A 24,804-nucleotide genomic window follows, 5' to 3' on the forward strand; every position below is an offset into this window, starting at 1 on the left:
AGCGCCTTTGGCTCCGCGGCGCCTTTGCTTCCGGGTCGATGTTGTCATGCGCCTGCGCCTGGCCGGCCTTGACCTTCGCCTGCGCATTTCGGACGGAGAGCCAACGCCGGAGTAGAAGCTTCTCGCGCCAGCCGGGGGCAGAGGCCGCTTCGCTTTCTCCGTCCCTGCGATGCCGTTGCACACAGTCCCTCCGCGGCTGTGGGAGGCGCTGAGGCTGCAGCGCGGCATCTTCGCTCGGCTGCCGGCCCACTACCTGCGCGCCCTGCGGGAGGATGCCGCTGCCCCGCCTGTCGCCGTCCACTGGAGGCCCCACGGCGCCAAGTACGCGCGCAGCGCCGCCACCGGGGAGCGCGAGCGCCTGCAGGACGTTCCGGTGCCGGTGTACTTCCCGCCTGAGAGCCAGGAGGGCTTGTGGGGCGGCGAGGGCTGGGTGTCCGGCTTCCGCTACGCCAAGGGCGACAAGGTGGGCTGCTGTGACTGCTGTGCGGGGCGCGTCGGTGTCTGCGCCCTTGAGGACTAGCGGCTTAGGTAGTAATCGCCGCCAAGGTATCGCTCTGGGTGTAGCGCGGGAGCGAAAGCAGGCCGGGCTGGCAGCAGGGAAAGGGCGTAACTCAGCCCATGAGCTGCATGCAGAAGGGCCCGGGCTCGATCTCCAACATTTCCAGGTCAGCCTGGGGAAGGCTATGCCCATACCCTGGAGAACCGCTGGCAGTGTCCAACACCTAGCGAAATGCACCAACAATATGATTTGGCCAAAGGGCTGCTTTCCATATTGGCCCTGAAAAGGTTGTTTTTCTTTCCAGTTTCTATATGCTGTCACCCGGGCAGTGCATCCTCTGCCTGACAGATGGGTGTTGGGGCAGGAAGTGCGGGAACTTGGTTGTATCTGCCCTTCCTTTGTCTTAAGCTTTCAGCCAGGGTGAGGAAGACCTGGAAGCCACAACTCTTCTATCGAGAACTCTACAGCGAGATTCTCGATAAGAAGCTAACCATTACAGTCACTATGCGGACACTGGACCAGATTGATGCAGCTTATGGCTTTGATTTCTACATCTTAAAGGTAAATGTGTATTCTGGGTCACACTAATAATGGGGGGGGAGACTCTCACCCACCCACTGGGGTCTGTAATGGCAGTTTGACAGGCCATCTTATCTCCAAGCTTGAAACAATTCATCTTGAGTACTGTCTAATAAATACTTGATAGCTTAAAGCAGTATGACAAGAGTCAGTCTGTGTGGGTCACTTCCCAGAACTCTGCTTGGGGTGACACAGGTTCTTCTTTGACCTATGTGATAGAAGTTAGGATGCTCCTAGGATTGTTGACTTGGGGTCTCGCTCTCTTGGCCTTGAGCAAATCTGTGGAAATGGGGAAGAGCTGTTACTTTTTCTTTGATCCTGCAGACATCAAAGGCTGAGCTGTGTTCTAAATTGGGTATGGACCTGAAACGTGTAATGCTACTAAGACTTGCACGTCGTGACCCTTCTCTCCATCGAGATGATCCATCAAAGAGAGAGGCTATCTACAATAAGTACAAGGTGGGTATCTTCCTTTGCTGCCAGCTCCTGAGGAGGCGGTAGTCTCCCTGTGGAAATGCTGTGGAACTGTTTCAGTTCTCTCTTTATTTGCTCCAGGGAGCTGGTTTGGTGAGTAAGAAAGAGGCTGAACTATGAATCAGGCAGTTCAAATCTTACAGGGTTGTTGTAAGAATTACAAATTGGTAATGTATATGAAGTGCTCTAAATACTTAATGGCAAATGTTATTAGCCCTGTCCATCAATATGCCTACATTGGTTGGGTTATTGTAGAGGCTCATTCAGTTGCCTTTAAGTCAACATCCACCATTGCTATGGACAGCTTTGTTACAAGGGCTGTAGATGGATTGCAAAAGCTTTAGTGTGCTTGGGCCAGAGTATAAGCTGTGTGCCCAGCTCTGCTCTGCATTCTCTACTTCTTTAAACTTTGCTGTTGGGATTGGGACTTGTGGTACTTGTGGAAGTTGCATAGCTAGAGAAAGTAGAAAGGCCAGTATATCTGTCTTAAAACATGTGTCCAAGGCTATAAACTGTTGTTCCTCTCTCTTCTCTCCTGGTAGTGCCAAATCCAACTTGGGAAGGGCTGTAGTGATACGGGTGGCGGAGCACATGCTTTGTAAGCAAAAGTTTCAAATCCCAGTATCTCCAGGTAGGATTGGGAGAGTCTACTTTCTGAAACCTTGGAGTCAGTGGACAATACTGAACTAGGTGGACCAGTGGCTTGACATGATACAAGGCAATTTCTAATGTTGCTTATTTACTGCCATCCAGTGAGTCTTCACACTGAGTGGTAACACTTTTACTTTGCACACAGGAGTTTGTGATCCCAGAAGAGGAGGCAGAATGGGTTGGTTTGAGTTTGGAAGAAGCTATAGAAAAGCAGCGGCTTCTGGAGAAGAAGGTGTGTTTCCACCCTTTGGGTTTGTGGGCTAGTCTTGCCTTTGCAACATCCATCTGTGACACTCAGGGCTGCGTAAAATAACCATGGTTTATGCCTAGGTGCAGTGCATTTCATTGCCAAGGTTTGTTCACTCTGGGACAATGTGCAATATGTTGCTTATGCGTTGTTATCTGGGAGTGCATCTTGTTCACACTGGGGGCCAATCTGGTTCCTGTACTCATTCCATTTCTAAGGTGTTGCTAGTTTCTGTGAAGGGCTGCTGTGATGCTTTGGCTTGGTTTGCACATAACACTAAGCCATGGTTTATTTGGTCATCTGAACCCAGACCAATGGCTTAATTATGGTTTACTAATCATGAACGTGTAAGCCATGCTTGTTGGTGGTTTATAAACAGTGATTTACGTTAACTGTGGCTTAGCATTAACTTGCAAACCTGGTGTTTGTGTAGCCAGTTCACTGTGTCTTCTCCCCACTACCCTCAATCTCAGTCTTTCTCTGTCTCTCTCAGGACCCTGTTCCCCTGTTCAGAGTTTTTGCAGAAGGACTGATGCAGCAGCTCCAAGAACAGAAGCATTCTGAATTGGTTGAAGTGCAGAAGGTCTAACAAGACACAGGAAACTGGCTGTGAATGCCTTGTTTCCTTTGGGCTTCTGTTAAACAGACCAAGGGATGGAACTTTCCTCTGATAGAGCTGGATCCAGAATGGTTAAGTATATGTTAGCTGTCTGAGGCATGTTTTGTGAAGACAAAAAGGCTGTCTGCTGTGTCCTCTAAGGGGGCAAGCCTGGATTTGGACTAGCCATCTTGAGCTGCCTCCTCATCTTCCATTCAGGATGCTTTTGCAGAGCATCAGTAAAGAAGAGAGTGCTTTTATCTCAGGCTTGCCAGCTTTTCTTGCATGTAGCTGCTAAGACTCTGCACCTGCAGTTACCTTGTCTGCTGTGATCCTTTGGACCTGCCAAGATCCCCAACCTCAGGCTGATTGTTGCAAGAGCCCTTCATCAACAGGCTTTGGAGAACCCTAGGACGCAGCACATAGTTTCTTGGCTTCTAGGGCATCTTGTCTGCAGGGCCATCTTCTGGCCAGAGAGCGAGTGTTTGTAGAAAATAAAAAATGGGTCAGATTGTCTCTCTTGAGGAAAGGAGCCTAGTGAACAGTCCATTTCATGTAAGATTACAAGTTTTTGTAAGATTATTAAGGTCCAAAGCATAGCAGCAAAGAGAAGAAGCAACGGCATGTAAATTATTATTGAAACAGTACAGTCACTTGTTCTTTTAGGCCAAGGACAGGGAACCTTTTTGGCTCCATGGGCCAGATCCTTATCAGGCTTTGCCTTGTGGGCCAAACTGGACAGGTAGGAGAAGCCAACCATTGTCAGTCACATATCATTATGATGTTACCTGTCAAAGTCCCTTATGATTCACTTTTTTGAGTAAACAGGAGTGCAGGAGCTGTTTTAAAGCCTTTGAAAAAGCCTATTTGAATTAACTTGCATTTGTGAGCTGCTTCAGTGGGCACTTTTACTGATGAACATGGAATAAATCCTGCTGTCTTGCTGTGTGATCTTGTTCCTGCTGGGAACAGAATCTCACAGCCAATGCAGGATTACACCCTGTTGTCCCGCCAGTCAGCTGATGGGCATGTGGGCATGGTTTGGGGAAAATGGCCTTGGGGGCCAAATAGGACCTGCCGAAGGGCCATGGTTGACCTGGAGGCCAGAGGTTCCTTACTCCTGTTCCAGGCTGACAAAAGGAACTTGAGTCCCTTGAACGGGCATGCTGTCTCCCCACCTTCCTTTTTGGTCTCTTGGAGGGTTGTTGCTGTGTCTTTGAATCCTAGTGTCCCTGCTTTATAGCATGCCTCTCAAGCCCAAGTAAGGCAAATGTTTACCAGAACATTGTGTTGCTGTGGCTGGTAAAAGAAATAGAAGCACTTCTGTGTTTCTACTTTGAACAGATCAGAAAAGCAGCAGCAACTAGCAGAGCCGTTGTGGGGCACACTTTGCAACATCAGTGAGGGTTGCACAGTGGCTCTATGCTTATGCAGAATAACAATGATTATTACAAGCAGACAACTGCTTTCTGTGTGTAAGTCATCTTTGTTATGCTTAAATTGACACATCTCTGATGGCCCCATGTCATTAACCTAAGAACCACCTTAGAGGGTCAGACTGAAGGATAGTGGTGAATAGCATGTGGACCTTTAAGCTTCTACTTCAAATCTTGCCTCAGCATGACTGCAGTGGGGCCCCACTCATATGGCAGGTTAGGTTCCAGACCCCTGCCGACAAGCGAAAACCACTGAAAAGTGGATCAGCTGTAGTGCTGGGGTCTGGAACCTAACCCGCTGATCGCACTGGAGGAGGAGATCAGCTGTAGTGAGCTACAGTAGATCTTTCCCTCCTCCGGCGCGATCAGCTTGAGCTCGGGAGTCTGATCGTGCCAGAAGAGGAGATCAGCTGTAGCTCTCTACAGCTGATCTTCCCCTTCTTCAGAGTGAGATCAGTTGGAGCGTGGGGAGCTCCAGCCCCCCCTCCAGCTGATCGCCCTGCTGGTGCCGTATTAACAGAACGCCAAAAAGCAGGACCTTACTGTATGTACAGCTTCCCGTGCTGAAGGTGGTATGCTTCTTTATTTTATTTATTTATTATACAGTGCCTTGCAAAAGTAATCGCACCCCTGACCAATTCTCTCATATTACTGGATTACAAATGGTACATTGTAATTGTGTTTCAAAATAAAATAAACAGAACGAAATTGCAGTGTACCATTTGTAATTGAGTAATATGTGAGTATTGGTCAGGGGTGTGATTACTTTTGCAAGGCACTGTATTTATATCCCACCTTTCATCCCAGGAATGATTAGGCTGAGAGATAATGACTGGCCCAAGGTTACTCAGTGAGCTTCATGGGAATTTAAACCATGGCCTTCCAGTTCCTAGCCTGACTCTGATTGCTATATCACCCTGGCTGTTGAGTGGCGGCTGTTTGGGAATGTGGACAACTGAGGAGGGTGCTGCTGTTGCTGCTGCCACACTCATGTTATTGTGGGTTTCCCCCATTGCGGTGTCTGGCTGTGAGAACGGGGTGCTGGGCCAGGTGGATCCCCTCTGGTCTTCTCCAGCATCCAGGCTCCTCTTCCAGTGCTTGACTAATGAGAGAGCGTGGGTGGTGGCATTGTAGCTTCTGCACGCTGTCTCCAGTTGCAAGCTGCCAGCCAGCCAGCAGGGTCTTTGTCTCAAGGATCACAGGGATGGGAGGGTTAGTCTTGGCTGTCCTGGCTATCTAGTCCTTTTTGAAGTCAGTTGTGGCAGCATCCAATGTTAGTCCTAATCAGAGTAGACCAATTGAAACGAAGTGGACATGGCTATGTTAGATTCATTAATGTCAGTGGGTCTACTCTGAGTGAAACATAATTGGCTACGATTCTTTGTCCTGCCCCAATGTGTTTGACATTGAATGAAGAAATGTTGTGTTTTGTTTGAACCCTGCTGCTAATCAGTTGCATTTGATGGCCCCTGAGATGTGTGGGGTGCCTGAGGAGCAACAGCTCTCCCTCCACTCTCTGTAGTTGTACACTTCCATCATGGTCCGCTTGCAAAGGCTTTCCCAACTTAAGCTTCAGCTTATGAAATATTTCCTTGGGGGAAAATGCTTGAATTACTTGATCACCTTAGTTGCCTGTTCTCTAATGCCAGACTACCCTTTTTAAGGCTCGCTGTCTCAGTTGCTGTGCCATAGCTGGTTCCAGATACTTTGGATATTCTCTGGAAAGTGGCTTGTTGCCATGTGGCCTCTGGGGAGAGCCACCAGTCCTGTGGACGCATTCACTTTCTCTTGGTGCAGGTCCATATCTTTGTGAACATAAGAACAGCCTGCTGGATCAGGCCAAAGGGGACCCATCCAGTCCAGCATCCAGTCCTCACGGTGGCCAAAGGGAAGCCCTCGAGCAAGACCTGAGTGCAAAGAGCATCCCCCCCCCCGTTTCCATCAACTGGTATTCAAAAGCATACTTCCTCCAACTGTGGCGGCAGAGCATAGCCATGATGGCTAGTAGCCACTGCTAAGTAGCCTTATCCTCCATGAATTTGTCTAATCCTCTTTTAAAGCCATCCAGGTTGGTGGCCATCACTGCTTGCTGTGGGAGCGAATTCCATAGGTTAACTATACACTGTGAACCTTTATTTTGTCTGTCCTGAATCTTCCAACATTCAGCTTCATTGAATGTCCACGTTCTCTTGTTATAAGAGAGGGAGAAAACCTTTTCTCTGTCCACTTTGTCCATGCCATGCATCATTTTATTGACTTCTATCATGTCACCTCTGATTCGTCCTTTCTCTGAACAAAAAAGCCCCAAACGCTGCACCTTTTCCTCAGAGAGGAATTGTTCTTGCGTCCTCCCTCTTTATGGGGACTTAGTCTCAGCTGCTGTGATCCAACATCCTTTTTGCTGCTTCCTTGCACACACCCTGCAGGCATTTTTGCTCCCTGGCCTTGAGCTTTTTATTGCATGTCTCAGAGAATGCTGATTAACTGTAGTGGAGGGGGCGAGTACTTGTCTTGAATATACTGGTTCCCAGCTGGAAGTCCCGTCATCTCCACTAAGCAGCCTGGGAGTTGGAGAGCTATTGCTAGTCAGGGTGTTGATGATGTTGGGCCAGGTGAACCATTGCTCACTTTGTGTGAGAAGCTCCTCATGCACCAGTTAGTATTACTCATTGTATATCAAAATCCACTCTTTGTCTCGTAGCAGTTCACGCATCATTTGCCAGCAAAGTTCACTTCAGGGCTGGCAGATCCCTTTGCCAAGCAGTTCTTGGCACCACAGGGGTGTAGTGCTTTTGGGTGGGTCCAGGGTGATGTGGGTGCCCCTGATATGGTCCTGGTCATGGAGGGATTGGTGCATAATAGATGACAATGGGTGCCCAGCAGGAGAGTTGTGCACCTGTTGCGTCATTGGTGTTCCCTCTCCAGTGTCTTGCCTGCCTTCTGCTGGCTGCTTGGGGAAGGTGGTGTTCATGATCTGTGACAAGTGCAAACGTTACCATAGGCATGGTGGGAAGGAAATGAATGTGGGTGAAAGGCAAATTCAGCGGATGCAAGAGTAGTTTTCCTTCAACCGGAGTGCCACAATATCCTCATCCCCCTTCCCTTGGATGCTTTTCACTTTCCTCTCTTTGCCTTCAGCCTTCGTTTTCCTCCCAAAGATTGTTCCGTTTTGCCTTCTGTTACTACACAGAGACACCTGACCAAGGCACTGTGTATTCAGTCACAGCAAGGAGCAGAAGGTGCCCAGATAGGGAAGACGAGATGGCATCTTTCCATAGTATCAAAAGAGTTTGCTGCCTTTTAGTGCCTCACCCTAAAAAGAAAGGAGGGAAATGGTACTATGTGAGATGAAAGGGGTCTGTCTGGACAATTTATCCAGCAATTATAAGTAAATCAGTGATGCCTACAGGGGCTTGTTGCCATAGTTACAATAGGATTTGAAGGACCATCATTTGGTACTGGCCTCAGCCAATCAGGTTGAGGAGCCAAAGCTGCAGTATAAAGTAAAGATTGCCATTTTCCAGCCACTCAGTTGCCATGAAAGGAAAAGGGGTTTTCAGAGTATTGGAAAGTGCTCCGGACAGCTCCTGTCATGGCGGACGGCGAAAAACCCAGCAGGAGGCCAGCACTGCGCAGACAGCAGGTGAGACAATGGAGCTTTTCCTCGATTGCCATTGACTGCCTTCTTTCTTTGCCATTGCCCTTCCACCGCCCAACCAGCCCTTGGCCATCGCCAGCCGCTGCCCCGCCCTGCCCCACAAAACAACAAAGAAATCAGGATGAGAAAATAGGGAGCTGTTCTCTCTAGGTTGCCTTTGTCAGCCTTTCAAATCACATTTTGCAAAGCCAGCTCATTAAAAGCCCCCAGCTGGGCTCTTGCAGAGCGAGGTGAGCACCCGATTCCAGTCACCCACTGGCCCCTCCCCCTGTGAAGGGACCACAATATGCTGCAAAGTCACATTAGCTTTACTGCATTTGTCGGGTGGCAGGGGGAGTGCTTAAATTCACCATATTCTTGATGGAGACATGGTGACGATGTCCAAAGGCTTGTTTAGAGCTCAAAGCCCAAAGGATTGGGATAGAGTTGTGTGTTTCCTATTGTGATGGCAGCGGCGGTGGAGGGGGCTGGGTGACAGCATCAGAACTGTAGGATGCACAGAGGGAGTTTTCCCCTGTTGCAGCCATCACCTTGCATGCTTGTGAAAGTCATGGCACTAACATGACCCATTGCAGAAAATTGTCTGCTAGGGAATCCTGATAGGGGAGAGGAAGTGGAGACAAACTTTTCCCAACTGAGCTCTTTTGAGAGAATGAATGAGTGTGTGTGTGTGTGTGTGTGTGTGTGTGTTAAATGATAATTGCTGAAACCTGAGATTTGTCCATAATAGATAAGCTTCTTCCAGTGGGGGGGCTCTGAGCACCTTGTGAATAGCCTAGCGGCTCAGTGTCCATGTCAGGAACTCACAAAGTTTTTCATTGGCACACAAGTGGATATATTTGGCTGTCTATTCTTCTCCCCAAATCCTGTGGGTGTGGGCCAGGAGTGTTTGGGGAGGAGGGACATGTCCTTGGTGTTACTTCCTTCCCGATGAAATAGTTTCTATAACACCCTGCAATTTCTCTTTCTACTCTGAGTTGGGAATGACGCATCTCATGGCTGCCCTATAGCAAGGTGGCTCCGTTCATAGCTGCATACTTAATGAAAAGCAAACTCACAGATGGCAAAATAACAAAGTCGTGTCTGCTTCAAAGGGATCTTCTAGGGTGAATGTTGCATTATGAGGTAAATTTAGAGAGGAAAATCTTTTAATCCACTGTGGCTAATCCAGTCTACTTTTGTTGGCTGTGACATATTCAGCCCCAACAAAAGGCCCTGCCCCGCAGAGAGTAGCATATATAATGCGCATTAGTAATCCAGTTACTCTGCTGTTGCAGTGGCAGGCAGACAGACTTCCCGGGTCAGCAGTAGGGGCTGAAGCAGACGCTCCACAAGACTTTTTAGCAAGTTTTTTTATTTCTCATTCCAAAGAGCCTTGGTGATGTGCTTGCACTGAACTAACTGAGGGGAATTCAGGAATCAAGAACTATGGCTGGGGAACTGGCTAGGAAACTTGAAGCAGAGAGTAGGAATAAATGGACAGTTCTCCCAGTGGATAGATGTAGAAAGTGGAGTCCTCCAAAGATTGATGTTGGGACCTGTGTTTCTTAATGTGTTCATACATGATCTGGAATTAGGGGTGAGGTGACCATTTTGCTGGTGATACTAAGTTGTTCATGTTGGTTAAAACAAAAAAGGATTGTGAAGAGCTTCAAAAAGACCTTTCCAAAGAGTGAATGGGTAGTAAAATGGCAAATGCAATTCAGTGGAAAGTGATGCATGTTGGGGGGAAAATCAATTTCATAACTGAACAGGGTGGTTTATAATAAATGCTATTGGAGGTTGCTGATTCATAGGGTCACCATAAGTTGAAATTGACTTGAAGACACATAACAACAATATAACTCATGGGGTATGAACTAGCGGTGTCTGACCAGGAACAAGACTTTGGGCTCATAGAATCCATGAATAGTAGAGATGGAGGGGGCCTCTAAGGCCATTGAGTCCAACCCCTGCTCAATGCAGGAATCATAGTTAAAGCACACCCAACAGGTAGCTATCCAGCTGCTGCTTGAATGCCTACAGTGTTGGACAGCCCATCACCTTCCCATGCAATTGGTCCCATGGTCATACCGCTCTAGCAGTTAGGAAGTTTTTCTTTATGTTCAGCCAAAATCTGGCTTCCTGTAAATTGAGCCCATTGAGAAGAGATCCTGGCCCTCCTCTGTGTGGCAACCTTTCAAATACTTGAAGAGTGCTATGATATATCCCCTCAGTCTTCTCAAAGCTAAACATGCCCAGTTCTTTCAGCCTCTCCTCATAGGGCTTTGTTTCCAGATCCCTGATTGTCCGTGTTGCCCTCCTCTGAACCTGTTCCGGTTTGTCTGCATCCTTCTTAAAGTACAGTGTCCAGAACTGGATGCAGAACTGAAGATGAGGCCTAACCAGTGCCAAAAAGAGCGGAACTAGTACTTCACGCGATTTGGAAACTATACTTCTGTTAATGCAGCCCAAAATAGCATTAGCCTTTTTTGCAGCCACATCACACTGTTGGCTCATATTCAGTGTGTGAGCAACGACAATTCCAAGATCTTTATTTTTATTTATTTATTTATTAAATTTATATCCCACCCTTCCTACCGAGCTCAAGGTGGCATCCTTCATACTCTATCCTTCTCACATGTCGTATTGCTGAGCCAAATATCCCCCATTTTATAACTGTGGATTTGGTTTCTTTTTCCTATGTGTAGAACTTCACACTTATCCCTGTTAAATTTCATTCTGTTGTATGCAGCCCAATGCTCCACCCTATCAAGATCATTTTGAATTTTATTTCTGTCTTCCAGGGTACTAGCTGTCCTTCCAAATTTTGTATCATCTGCAGATTTGATAAGCGTTCTCTGCACCTCTTCATCCAAATTGTTAATAAAAACGTTGAAGAGCACCGGGCCCAGGACTGAACCCTGCGGTACCGCGCTCGTTACCTCCCCTCAGTTTGAGAGGAAACCATTGATAAGCATTATTTGAGTATCTTCTGTAGCCAACTGTGGATCCACCTGATAGTTTTTCCATCCTGCCCATATTTAGCTAGCTTGCTAATTAGAATATTACTTTGTTAAAAGCGTTGTTGATGCCATGATATATTAGGTCCACAGGTTGATGTGAGACTGACTGGTCTGTAGACTCCCGATTCCTCCTTTTTGCCCTTTTTGAAGATAGGGACAACATTAGCCCTCCTCCAGTCATTCGGCACTTCACCTATCCTTCATGATTTTGCAAAGATAATAGACAGTGGTTCTGGGAGTTCAGCCAGTTCCTTCATTACTCTAGGATGCAGTTCATCAGGCCCTGGAGATTTGAACTCATTCCAAGTGATTAGGTATTCCTTGATCATTTGTCTATCAATCTCAAGCTGCAATCCTGCCTCTTCAACTTGTACTTCACGTTTGCCAGGAGCATCATAGTCCCTCTTTTGGGAGAAGAATAAGCCAAAGTAGGAATTGAGCACTTCTGCCTTTTGTCATCTATTATCATTTTCCCATCCTTATTGAACAGCATTTCTTTTCTGTATTTTACTAAGCATACACCTGAAGAAAGCTTTTTTGTTGCTTTTAGCATCTCTTGCTAACCTAACCTCATTCTCAGCTTTAGCCTTCCTGATGCTATCCCTGCAATTCCATGCTGTTTGTACTCTTCCTTTGTGGCCTGGCCTTCCTTCCACTTCCTTTATGTGTCCTTTTTTCTTTTCAAGTCATCTCTAAGCTTTTTGTGGAGACCCGTTGGCTTCTTCTGCTATCTTCCACTTTTTCCCCTTGTTGGAATTGTTTGCCATTGTGTCTTTAAAATTTCCTTTTTTAGAACCTTCCACCTATTTTGGACTCCTTCTCTCATTAGGGTTGCTTACCATGGGACCTGACTTATCATTGAGTTTATTAAAATTGGCTTTCCTGAAGTCCAAGGTATGCATATGGCTACTCTCAGCTTTTGCTTCTTTTAAAAACCAGAACTCAAGTATAACATGGTCATTTCTCCCCAGGATTCCTGTAACTGCCACTTCATCCACTAAGTCATCTCTATTGGTTAGAATCAGGTCAATGCCAACTGATCCTCTAGTTCCTCCACTTTCTGTAGGAGGAGGTTATTGGCAACACAAGTCAGGAACATCTTGGAGGGGCCATATTTGACAAAATTTGTCTTCCAACAGATATTGGAGTAATTGCAGGCTCCCATTACTACTACATCATGCCTTCTCAAAACATTGGCAATTTGTTTTTCAAAAGTTTCATCTTCATCATCTTTATTGGGTGGTTGGTAGTAGACTCCAACCACCATGTTCCTTTTATTCCTTGTCCTATTTATTTTAATCCTGATGCTCTTGATGGGGCTACCAAGCTCATCCTCCTGTATTTCTGTGCAGGGATATATTTTTTAACATATAGCTTAACTCCACCTCCTTTCTATTCCTTCTGTTCTTTTTGAACAAGTTATATCCTTTTCTGTATTCCAAGTTTCAGTTATACCTATCAAGACACTATACCCTCCTGTGTTAAGAGATCAAATTCATCCTGTTTATTTCCCATACTCTGGGCATTAATATACAGATGCCCTGGGCTCCTTCTGGGAGGAAGGGTGGGATGTAAATTTAATAAATAAACAAAGTGTTAGATCCGTGCTTGCAGGCAGTGATGGGCTGGATATGGGCCAATGAATTGAGGCTGCATCTTGCAACCTGGAAAGACTTGTGTTTGTCCTGAATGGGGTTGCACTCCCCTGGAAAGTTCAGGTCTGTAGTTTGGGGTGCTCCTGAAGTCAGCCTTGTTTCTAGAGCCTCAGGTGGCGTCAATGGCTAGGAGTGCCTTTTGGACAGAGATGACTTGGCCTCTGTACTCCAGATTGTGCTCTTGAAGAGGAAATTTCAACTGGTCCAAAATGCGGCAGCCAGATTATTGATTGGAGTTCCATTTAGATCTCTCATAACCTGTTTTAAAACTGCTGCATTGGTTGCCAGTTTGTTTCTAGGCCCCATGTAAGGTCCTCATGCTAGTGTTTAAAACCCTAAATGACTTAGGTCTCAAATATCTGAAAGACCGCCTCCTTCTCTACAGCCCCACTTGGGTGTTGAGATTGGCAGAAGGGCCCCTCTTGATAATTCCACTGCCCTCAGACGTTTGGGGTGGGGATAGCCCCAGGAGAGGGCATCATCTGTGGCAGCCCTTAAGTTGTGGAATTCCCACCCCACAGAGGTGCGCCTGGCAACTTCAACTGTACAGCTTTTGTTTTATGCTGAAGAGTCACCTCTTCACCCTGGCTTTTGACACTTAAGAGATACATATTTTAGGATCCTCTAGTTGTGAATATTTGTTTTAAACTTTTAAATAATATTTATATTGTTGTAACCCACTCCAGTAACTACTGGAAAAGGGTGGGTAATAAATTTAATAATAATTAATAGTAATAATAGTCTTCTGGAGCAGAGGGTGGCCACATAAACAAAACCTCTTTTTATTTAAGGGTACAAAATAAAGGTTGCCGCTTTTTCCTGTGAAAAATAATGGCTTCTCTCTTCTGAGTCTGTTCTCTGCCGAGCAGATCAGTGCTTTGCTGCCCTTGGATTGCTCTTTGGGGAGCCTTCAAGTGCCTCCTGGCAAGTGGAGCAGGCTAGCCACAACTAGAATCTGGCCTCCCAGCAAGAGTCCTTCGCTAACCACACTCCCCAAGTCAAGAGGCTGCCTGCTGTAACACTTCAGGCAAGAGTTTCCTCCTTGGCCTTCCTGGGAGATTAAAGACTTCTTGTTTTCACAGTGCACCGGAGGGAAGGAGAGGTGCCTGGATCAGTCCTCAGATCAAAAGGCTCCCTCAGACAATGGCAGATGTTCAGCATCTACCAAACCCTATTTCCAGATCCCTCCTGCTCACCTGGAGCACCAAAATAGCCAGGGCCGCTCTCTGAGAATGCAGGGGAGATCAGTGGCGTGGCTTCATGCCTGCTCAAATTCTGGATGTCTTCTCCTCATTGGTACATAGAGTTCCTTACCCTTATTTTTTAAATGTATGTACATACACCAATTTTATGTATTAATAAATTCTAGTATTGACTTCCTCTGAAATGTCTAAATTCCTGGGGCCAGAGCCATTTCATGCTTGCACTATGTCAGAGCCTGAGAGTGTACTTTTCTCTCTCAGCATCCCCTGCAGTGCAGGTAGGTGTGGCTTGTTCAACCCAGCAAACTAGTTAAACGAACCAGAGTTCCTTCAGTTCACACATAAAAAACAGAAGCTGGTGCCTCCAGTGTCCTTGCAGAAGGGATGGGTGGGACAGAGCTGTGCTGCTCTTTGTGCAGTAGTTAGTGTTTTTTGTTTTGTTTCTTCATTATTATTAAACTTAAATTTATATCCTGCCCTTTCTCCAAAAGGAGTGTTGCGCCAAACTGGGACACTGTGTCCCCCCCCCTGGGATGGACATAGCGCCTGATGACGTGCAGAAGGGCCCAGCTGCAACCCCTCGCACGCCAGTCACAGGACCTCGGGTGCTGCTCTCCCTGTCTCGTGAAGCCCAGGGTAAGCCCTGCCAGTCGGGAGGCGATGCCAGTTTAGCCGGAGGACTAGCCCGACGTGGGAATGAGGGGATTTCCTGTGCGCCGCAACCCCTTTGGCGCACCTACCTATCCCGTTAAACTTTTGCCTCGCGCGGGGAGTTCGACAGGCAGAAAGGGCACCCGTCGCCCAAGCCCCTCGGGGAGAGCAGCCGCTGCCCTTTTGTCCGAATGGACGGCCCCCGCCCGCATGTTTTTGCCCCGACCAGCTCTGGGAAAGAAATTTCTCCCCGTCCGAAGAGGAGTCCTGCTGCCCTCGGAAGCTTGCACGGGCAGAGGGGGCCGCTGGGCCCCTTAACTGGGAGTGCCTCTGCCGGGCAGGCGACTCCCTCCTGCCCCGGTACGGCGAAGCTTCCCCTGGCACTGCTCACGGTGCGGCCCGCTCTGCCGGCCCTCCGCCTCCCCTCAGCCGTCCGCTGCGGCGGTGGGGAGACCAGGGTGCTCGCGGGGCGGGCTTGGGGGCTTCACCTTCCCGGTCGCCTGTGCTAAGCAGAGGCCCCCCCTCTGGCCCGGCCCCACTGCGGAGCTCTTCGGAGGCGGCTCCCCCCCCCCGTGCCTTGTTGCTCTGGGGAGGGGGCGAGCTCTCCCCGCGGTGCTTAGCAACCTCCTTCCCCGCTCCCCGGAATGCTTTGCCGCCTCCTTCCTTCTCCAGCGGGCCGGGCCGGGCTTGGCCTGGCGGGTCCTCCTGCTTCGCGGTCTGCCTTTCCGGCCGAGGCCGCAGTGCCAGGCGGGGGCGCTGCCGAGCCGCCTCCGTCACTCACGGCGGAAGGGAGCGGAGGAGGAGGAGGAGGGAGGCAGGCCCGGCTAGGCCCGGCCAAGTGGAGCAGAGGGGAGGCGAGGCGGGCCGGTGGGTCCCGGGACGACGACGATGGTCGTGGTGCTGACGGTGACTCGGGGCCGCCCGCCTCGCGCCATTTCCTCGCCGGGGCCGCTGCCTCCCGCCCCCTTGACCCGGTGAGTGGGAGCGGGCGAGGCAGGCCCGGGCGGGCGGGCGGGCCGGAGGGCGGGCGGGCGGGCGAGCGAGAGGGGCCGGTGGGAAGACGCGCCGCGTTCGTCTTCGCGCCCGGGACGGCGGCAATAACGGAAGGGGCGGCCTGAACCGCCTCCTCAGAGCAGGGCCCGCTCGGTGGGCTTGCCGAGGTGATCGCGACCCTTGCTCGGGCTCCCCACGGGGCTGCTGTGGCGGCTCCACACGTGCCCCTCTCGCGTTGCGGAAGGCAGCCCGCGGGCGGGCGGCCTCATTTCCGACGGCGCTCCGGGCCTGCCGCTTCCTTCCTTCTTTCCGCGCCTGTCAAGGAGAGCCGCCAACTCGCCCGGCCGGGTGCCCCGCTGCCTGCCAGCCAGCCAGCCGTCAAACAAAGGGAAACCGAAGGCATGCACGTGTGAAAGCGGCGGCTGTTCGCGGCCAGCCCCGAAGCAGCCCTTCGACCCAGGAGGCTGCTGCTTGGCTGACATTTGTCCTCGCCTTGTTCCTTCCCCTGTCACGGAGGACGTCCGCGGTATCGGCATCCTCAGGGCGGGAGGGAGGCCGGTCTCGGCTGTGAGAGGTGCCCCGCAGCTCAGCCGGAGCGCAGGGACCACGCAGGACATTTGGGGAGCCTTCTGGGGGGGGGGTCCCACAAGCGGTAGCCTCAGTTGCTGCCGGCTCCCTTTCCTTCTTTAGCGGTGGTGCTCTGCTAGTAAGCACCACTAAAACAACACTGGCCACCTCGAGGGTCAGTTCACATCTTTAGGCACAAGACCAGCGTTCAGCTTTCAGGGCTCACCTTGCCTAAAGCAGAAAAAATATTTGCAGTTGCATGAAGTGTCTGAGTGCGGGAAGAACAAAGCGTTGGGCTCCTTTGGCCCTGGAAGGCTTGGAGAAGCCAGGCCTGCCTGTTGATTGTGAATTCTTAAATTACTGTAAATATCTTCTCCTGCGCCTTCGTTGACACTTTGCACAAATCATCTTTTAACAAAATTTCTTAAAAGTATCTGTTGTATCCTGGTGTCTATAAAATGCTACATTACCTTTCAATTTCAATTTGGGCAATCCAAAGACTTTGATCTTTCCAAGAACAAAACCAGAAAGGGAAATGTATAAAAAACTTAAGGAGAGGATTTTTTTGTATAAATTGATATTTTAGCTGCAGGAAGTTTTTAGAGTTCTGCCCTCATGACAATGAGGATGGGGGATGGGCCTAGATGTGTCAGGTCTTCCTGGGCAAAACATTTGACTTTCTTTAAACTGGGGGAGAATATGATCAGCTGGGGTATTTCCTGCTTTCCCCAAGGAAGCTTTGCCCTTATTTTCCTCAGAAAGGTGGCAAGGCCATCAGTTTGTGAAGAATGTTGAGTTGCTTTCTAACTGCCATTTTTCCATCTTGCAGCTGGGTATGTATGTTCCCACTGGAGCAGTGCCTGCTGGGGTGCTGAGACGTGGGCTGCTGTTCTGCTGTTGCTCCTGTGCCAACAAGTGCTCTCAAGATGAGTGTTCAGAGCAAAGGCTTCCCTCTGGATCTAGGGGGAAGCTTCACCGAGGATGCTCCAAGGCCACCAGTCCCTGGTGAGGAAGGTGAACTAGTTTCCACGGATCTGCGGCCAGTCAGCCATGGATTTTACTCTGGGAAGTGTGATGTTGTCAAAACTGAGACTTCCACAGCAACACCAAGGCGTCCAGACCTGGACCTGGGCTATGAGCCAGAAGGAAGTGCTTCTCCCACACCTCCCTACCTGAGATGGGCAGAGTCTTTGCACTCTTTGTTAGATGATCAAGATGGGATAAATCTGTTTAGGACCTTCCTGAAGCAGGAGAACTGTGCAGATTTGCTGGACTTCTGGTTTGCTTGCAGCGGCTTCCGGAAGCTGGAACTGTGCGATTCCAATGAGGAAAAGAGGCTCAAGCTGGCAAAGGCGATTTATAAAAAGTACATTCTTGACAATAATGGGATTGTGTCACGGCAAATCAAACCAGCCACTAAAAGCTTTATAAAAGATTGCGTAATGAAGCAGCTAATTGATCCAGCCATGTTCGACCAGGCCCAGACAGAGATTCAGTCTATGATAGAGGAGAACACGTACCCTTTGTTCCTTAAGTCAGATATTTATTTGGAGTATACAAGGACGGGTGGGGAAAGCCCGAAGGTGTGCAGTGACCAGAGCTCAGGATCTGGGACAGGAAAGTGTCTTCCTGGCTATTTGCCTACCCTTAATGAGGATGAGGAATGGAAATGCAACCAAGACACGGAGGAGGAGACCAGCCGGGATTCCATTCCCTCTAGCCGGCTCACCCAGAAACTTCTGCTGGAGACGGCCACCCAGCGAGCCACATCGTCCAGGCGATACAGCGAGGGAAGAGAGCTCAGGTGAGAGCTGCAGGTCTAAGGTCCTTGCAGCCACAGGTTGTCTTTGTACAAGGCACGCTGATTTGCCTCTGGTGGGTACGTGGTGTGTGTGACTGCTGAGTGGCAGAAGCCTGCTTCCACGTGCATAGCTGAGCAGGGTGTGGAGGCACCCCCATGTGGCTGCTGAAGAGCTATGGAGTCTGAAGTGGTCCCATGCCCAACTAGCAAGTCATCCATTGGTTCTTCCAGTCCAGCACTGCCTACTGTGACCTGGCAGAGTTTGGGGCAAAGGTCACTCCCAAACCTGCCATCTGCAATGCTCTAAACTGCAACTGCTGGGGACTGATCCTGGGTGCTTTTGCCACTTGGCCAAGGCTCCTCCCTAAAGCTTGCAGAGGTTTTGGTGACCTGCCTATTCATTCTCTCAGCAATATTTGACAATAAAATTCTGATATGTTGGTGGGAAATTCTCCAGAATTAGTCCCTGTCTATGTCTGATACTATACATGTTTTAGATCTTTATACCACTTCCTCCTAAGGACTTTGTTATAGATAGGAATAAGCTATATAAGAACATATCATATAAAACAGCAAGATTAAAAAAGACCCACGCAATCCAAATACTCCCTAATCTATTTCCAGGCTGGGTTTTATTTTAAGGTTGTCTCTCCCCCCCCCCCCCGAATAAACAAGGAATGTTCTAAAAATGTCAAGGGTCCTCATGGAGTTCCCCCCTTCTCCCTTGCCAGTCTCCAAATATAAGCTCCCCACCCCATGAATTTACTATCTTTCTCAGCAATCTGGAAGGCAACAACTGGATTCCATCCTCCCTCAAGCAAATTCTGCCACTTCTTGTAGACATTGGGAGCTTTCCATTTTGAGTACTGTTTTCATCTGGAGTTTGAGGTAGGAATGTTGTGTGCGAAGCCCCAAGAAAAGGGAGCTGTTCCTTTGATCTTTTGCTAGTTTAATCAGCAGATTAGGAAATGATCCCAGGTACTGGGACTTCCGTATGGAGTTAAAACCATTGAATGATTCTGGAAGAACACTTTAATGAAGCAAATGTGAGGAAATCCTAAGAGATTCATTTAATTAGGGATATGTTAATGACATTTAATCCTGGCTTTCCTCAGACTGGAAAGAGCACAGCTCAAGTCCAGGTGTGTAGTCTTGGTTTATTTATTATTGCATTTATATCCCACCTTTCCTCCAAGGAGCTCAAGGTGGCATACATGGTTCTCCTCCTTCTCCATTTTATCCTCACAGCAACCCTGTGAAGTAGGTTAGGCTGAGAAACTGTGACTGGCCCAGGGTCACCCAGCAAGCTTCATGGCTGAGTCATGGTCTCCCATTCTAACACTCTAACCACACACACCAAGCTGGTTGCTAAAGGGATGTGCATTACAGTGACATTCGTCAGACACTGAACTACAGGTGAACATCCCTGGCCTTGGCGATCTGGATAGAAAAGGACCCAGAACATTTCCCTTTTAGATAAGAGATGGGAAACTTTGTAGGTCAGCAAGTAGCCAATTGTAGCTTAAACGAGACCACCATGCTTTGGGTCTCATGGGAAGGCGAATTGTGCATTGATGAGTCAGCCCAGTTGTCTTTACAGAGTGGTCTAATGGGGGAAAAGGTGGTGGCTTTGACATAATGGTCCACAAACTTTGGCTGCGTTTGATGACTGTTCATTGTTTTGACATCACAGCGAGGCAGAGCGTTCTTGCTTCCTGCTCTACAGTGACAGAATGCATATGTTTATTTATTTATTTATTTATTTAAAACATTTGTATGCCGCTCTATCTTCCTGGAAAGCTCAGAGCGGCGGACAGCTCTATAATAAAAGAACATAGACCGAGAATACCTTATAAAAGCAAGACATACACCATAGATACAAACTTATAAGATAAGATTAAAATAGTAAAAACTGTATACAATACAATAAACACATAATTACTCCATAATCTCTCATGGTCAAGAGATTTCCTATTCCTCAGTCCAGGTTAAATGCAAGACGGAAAAGGAACGTCTTGACCTGGCGACGGGTGCCGGAAGCGAGGAGGCCAACCGGACCTCTGTTGGCAGGGAATTGCAGAGTCTAGGGGCGATAACAGAGAACGCCCTATCTCTGGTTCCTGAAAGATGAACTTGTGAGATTGAGGGTATCCTAAGGAGCGAATTATTGGAGGACCTGAGAGAACGGGGGGGTTCATAAGAAGACAACCGATTGGACAGATAGACAGGGCCCAAGCCGTGAAGGGCCTTTTATACTTTTATGTTCCTTTTATACCTGCTGCCTGGCAGAGGTGTGCAAGGAGGGAGGAATTATATGGGAAGAGTAGAGTAGCGGCACAATTTTGAAAGACAAATTTCCTGCCTCCCTTGTTTGCTGGCAGTTTTTTAAAAATGTGTTGCACCTATAGCAGAGCAACTCATCTGGAAGCTTTCCCTGCAGGTCACCTGAAGAAACATATGATTACCTCTGGCGACTGTATTTGTGGACTCCTTATTTTGAGGTAGTTGATGCATCTGGAGACGAAAAGCAATCCTGGGTATGGTAACCTCTCGCGACAGTTGAGTGCTGGCAGCCACCCACTTAAAATTTTATAAAAAACATTCCAGGTGGCTGTTCCCTGGCCCTTGAAAGGTTTTGCACCCAGTTTCTGAATCGTATGTGATGTGGTGAAGGAAGCCCTTCCTGTCTGTCGGCCATAACTGAGCAATGCTAGTCTCAGAGCTAGAGCTGGATCTTGATCTGATGCACCAAAGGAGAGGGGGGCGGAGCGTTGTGACCTGAGGGGGAACCCGGCTGCTGAGATGGGACACTTTTAGCAATGCCAGTCATGTTGGGATGCCTTGCCTGCCCACAGACTTCCAGCTTTTGTTCGTGGTTGCAGGTGGTATGAGTTCCTTGCAAAGTACACATGCTGTCTTTTGTTTCTTGTTGACTACTTTCAGAATCTTAATGAAATCCAACTTCAGGGCTGATGTGATGGGACACAATGGCCTCCTCCTCTCCCAGTTTCCAGAGCTAGCAAGGGAGGGTAGGCAGAGCTCTCAGTCCTGTGGTTTTGCTTACCTCGCTGGTTTAAGAACTGCTGGTGCCCAACTTAATGGCCTTTCCCCTATTCTGTTGGCATGGAGTAAAGTGGACTTGTGGTGACACCACTTTGAGGGTTTCAGTGGGGTGTTCTCCCTCTGATGCTGGCAACGGAAGTGGCAAGCTTCAAGGGTGTTTTTCTCCCAAGTGCAAACCCCTCACAGTCTAACTTGTGTGTTTCATGTTTTAAGTTCATGTGTATTAATCAGATCAGAGTTCAATTTCTGAATGCATGTAAGTGTATTTTCAAGAGAGAAGAACTTGCCCAACTTAAGCAAAGGATTTTGTTATTGTACAGAATGTGAATAAGTACATTGTCCTCCTAGCACAATTCCAGGTATGAGTATTTGACCCAGAAAGGTTCTCCACAGCTTTGCCCTCACACACTTGTGGGTGGCTGTTTTTCCCCCCTTGGGGTCATTTGAATGAGCCATCCTAGCTGTTTGCTTGTATGATCAATCAAAGATTTGTAGACTTTTTGACTGGATCAAAACACCATTCGCCACATGAGCTTTGCATTACAGGATCCACCAGAAAATCAGGATTGCATGTGTTTCCCCACAGTATCCCTCTTTCCCTTTGGCCTACAGCCTTGGAACAAGGAGTCCAATTTCAGCATGAATTCCTTACCATTTTTATCTTTATTTATCATTACATTAGAAGAGCTTGGTGGATCAGGCCAGTGGCCCATCTAGTCCAGCATCATGCTTTCACAGTGGCCAACCAGATGCCTGTGGGAAGCTCGCAAGCAGGATCTGAGCACAACAGCAACTCTCCTGTGGTTTCCAACAACTGATATTCAGAGGCACATACCGCCTCCAACAGCAAAGGCAGAGCATAGCCTTCATGGCTAGTAGCCACTGACAGCCTCCTCATTGAATTTGTCTAAATCTCTTTTAAAGCCATCCAAGTTGGTGGCCATCAGTGCCTCTTACGGGAGTGAATTCCATAGTTTTAACTATGTGCTGTGTCCTGAATCTTTCCTACATTCAGTATCACTGAATGTCCAGTAGTTCTAGTAATATGAGAGAGGGAGAAAAAAAATTTTTTTTCTACTTTCTCCACCCTGTGCATAATTTTATACACTTCCATCATGTCTCCTCTTTCTTGTTTTTTCTCTAAACTAAAAACCCCCAAATGTTGACTCCTTTCTTTTGGTTATCCATTCTGAACCTTTTCCAACTCTACAATATTCTTTTTGAGATAAGGCAATCTGAACTGTACACAGTTCTCCAAGTGTGGTCACACCATAGATTTGTATAACAGCATTATGATATCAGCAGTTTTATTTTCAGTACCTTTCCTAGTAATCCCTAGCATGGAATTTGCCTTTTTCACAACTGCCGCACACTGTGTTGACATCTTCATTGAACTATCCGCCAAGACCACATCGTCATGTTCCTGATCAGACACTGCCAACTCAGACCCATAAGCATATATGCAAAATTAAAAAAAATTTTGCCCCAACATGCATAACTTTACACTTGTTTACAATGAATTGCATTTGTCCATTCCCTGCCCATTCACTCATTTTGGAGAGATCCTTTTGGAGCTCTTCACAATCCCTTTTAACCAATATGAACAATTTAGTATCATCAGGAAACTTTGCCACCTCACTACTCACCCCAGCTACGTAATTTATGAACAAGTCAGAAAGCACCGGTCGCAATACCGGTCCTCCACTTTCTACATCCCTCCATTGGGAGAACTGTCCACTTATTCCTAAACTCTTAACCAGTTTCTTAACCAGTTCCTGATTCACAAGAGGACCTCTCCTCTTATTCCATGACTGTTAAGCTTACTCAGGAGTCTTTGGTGAGGTACTTGGTGAAAAGCTTATTGAGAGTCCAAGTACACAACGTAAACTGGATCACCTCTATATGCTTGTTGGCACTCACAAAGATCTCTCAAAGGTTAGTAAGACGGGATGTACCCTTGCAGAAGCCGTGCTTGTTCTGCTTCAGCAAGGCTTGTTCTTCTATATGCTTGATTATTTTATCTTAATACTTTCCAACAGTTTTCCTTGAACAGATGTTAAGCTAAGTGGCCTGTAGTTTCTAGGATTCCCCCTGGATCCCTTTTTTAAAACTGGCCACTTTCTAGTCTTCAGGTGTGGAGGTTGATTTTAGGGACAAGTTACATATCTTTGTTAGAATATCAGCAATATCACGTTTGAGTTAAGAACAGCTTGCTGGATTAGGCCAATGGCCCATCTAGCCAGCATCCTGTTCACACAGCTGCCAACCAGATGCCCAAGCAAAGCCTGTAAGCAGGACCTGAGTGCAAAGAGCACTCCCCGTCTGTTCTTTAAGAACTCTTGGACGGATGCCATCTGGACTTGGCAATCTGCCAGTTTTTATTTTGTCCGTAAGGTCTAGAACTTTATCTGCTGTTGTCACTCTTTGCCTTGTATCACCTTGATATCTTGCCTGCCTTTCCTCAGTTGTGGAATTCAAAGTGGCAAGCATGTGATTTCCAGGAGGCTTTCTGTCCAGGCCCTGACTAGACACCGAGACCTGCCCACTTTCAGCAAGATAGCTGTGCCAGGTACCTTCGACCATGCCTTTGTGCAGCTGAGGTGGATACAAGAGGCACCTGTGACTTTCTAAAAATAACGTGAGCTCCCAGAAAGAGAGCTTGTGCTAACAAGAGTAATTTATTTCTGCAGAAGTTTCTTATCTTTGTATGTGTGCACACTCATTCCCCTTTCCCTTTTTAGCTACTAATTGGGTTTCTATGAGTTTGATCCAAACGTATGTTCTGCCTTGGAGGCCACATCACATCACCTGTTCCTGCTGTTCCTTATAGAATGCAGAACGGAGGGGCTGAGAATTGATGCGACTTTGTAAAACTGCTTTTCAGTCAGTTTTTTGCACCTCTTGCTCTTGTACCATATGAGAAGTTGCACAGGTAAAACCTCAAAAAGGTTTGCAAATTGAATTTGGCTGAAATGAAAAAAGACCCTCAGAATCTGGCTGTCAGGCAAGGGTGGGGGGAAGACTCTTTTGTAAAAAAATATTGTCATTCTTTCTGGGTTCTACAAAGAGAGATTTCAGCCTCCAGAGCTTGGAGCAGCAACTGAAAGCCTTATACTTGCAAGGTGAGCTTGTGCAGCAGTTCTCCCTGCGCTGAGAATTGAACTGAAGCCAGGCTGAGATGCTGGGATTTTTCTGGGTAGAGACTGGGCACCCTAAGATGGGCTTCCTCTGACTCCTTGTTTTAATTCAAAACTCCCACTGCCTGTGAAAAGGGGCCTGTGTTGCTCTGCTCTTGCCACAGGGTCCTTCTTCTTTTCCTCTGCCCAGGAGGAGATGTGGCCACAGCTGGTTCCCTCCAGTCCCCATTGACTCTTTGCGAGCTGAGCAGTGTCCTTGGGCCCGCCCAGACTCTGAGTTACAAAGCCAGAACTTTTCCAGGGGACTGTGGAGACCTCTATCCTTGGCCTGGGTGCCACTTGCTCACCCTCGGCTTCCACCTCCTGTCAGTGGCTTGCTCCGTCCAGCCTGTTGGCCTGTATTCCTGTTCCTCCTCTGCTTCCTCCAGCCTTTCAGGGTTGTTCTGACCAAACTGGCATGTGAAGAAGCCCTTTGGCTGCATGGAGGTTGATCTTGCTGCTTTGGCCACCGAGCCCAGGTCATGGCCCAGCATGCCACATCTGGGTGTTCTGAGCCATGATGTCATATGAAGGTGGTTACAGTTCATG

The 24,804-nt window shown here is 48.0% G+C and overlaps 2 protein-coding genes across 6 annotated transcripts in view; both read left to right on the forward strand.

Annotated features, from left to right (window-relative positions):
* Positions 1-23: 23 nt before the first annotated feature.
* On the forward strand, positions 24-14,177 carry MRPL28 (mitochondrial ribosomal protein L28). The gene is made up of 5 exons (XM_061599952.1): positions 24-463; positions 908-1,060; positions 1,403-1,537; positions 2,349-2,435; positions 2,944-14,177. Exons 1-5 carry the CDS (start codon positions 170-172, stop codon positions 3,037-3,039), a joined length of 765 nt encoding a protein of 254 aa, XP_061455936.1. The 5' UTR covers positions 24-169; the 3' UTR covers positions 3,040-14,177.
* A 302-nt stretch (positions 14,178-14,479) lies between these two features.
* AXIN1 (axin 1) overlaps positions 14,480-24,804 on the forward strand; it is a 28,116-nt gene continuing 17,791 nt past the window's right edge. For 2 of the 5 annotated variants that reach the window (XM_061599949.1, XM_061599948.1), the window contains exons 1-2: positions 14,920-15,629; positions 17,045-18,019. In XM_061599949.1, the coding sequence (XP_061455933.1) occupies positions 17,142-18,019 (878 nt within the window). In that variant the 5' untranslated portion in view covers positions 14,920-15,629; positions 17,045-17,141. Of the gene's footprint in view, positions 14,641-14,919; positions 15,630-16,069; positions 16,175-17,044; positions 18,020-24,804 lie in introns of those variants that run through there. The other 3 variants (XM_061599946.1, XM_061599945.1, XM_061599947.1) reach the window with 3 other exon arrangements.

The sequence above is a fragment of the Rhineura floridana genome, chromosome 17, assembly GCF_030035675.1.
Source record: "Rhineura floridana isolate rRhiFlo1 chromosome 17, rRhiFlo1.hap2, whole genome shotgun sequence".
Classification (NCBI taxonomy): Eukaryota; Metazoa; Chordata; class Lepidosauria; order Squamata; family Rhineuridae; genus Rhineura; species Rhineura floridana.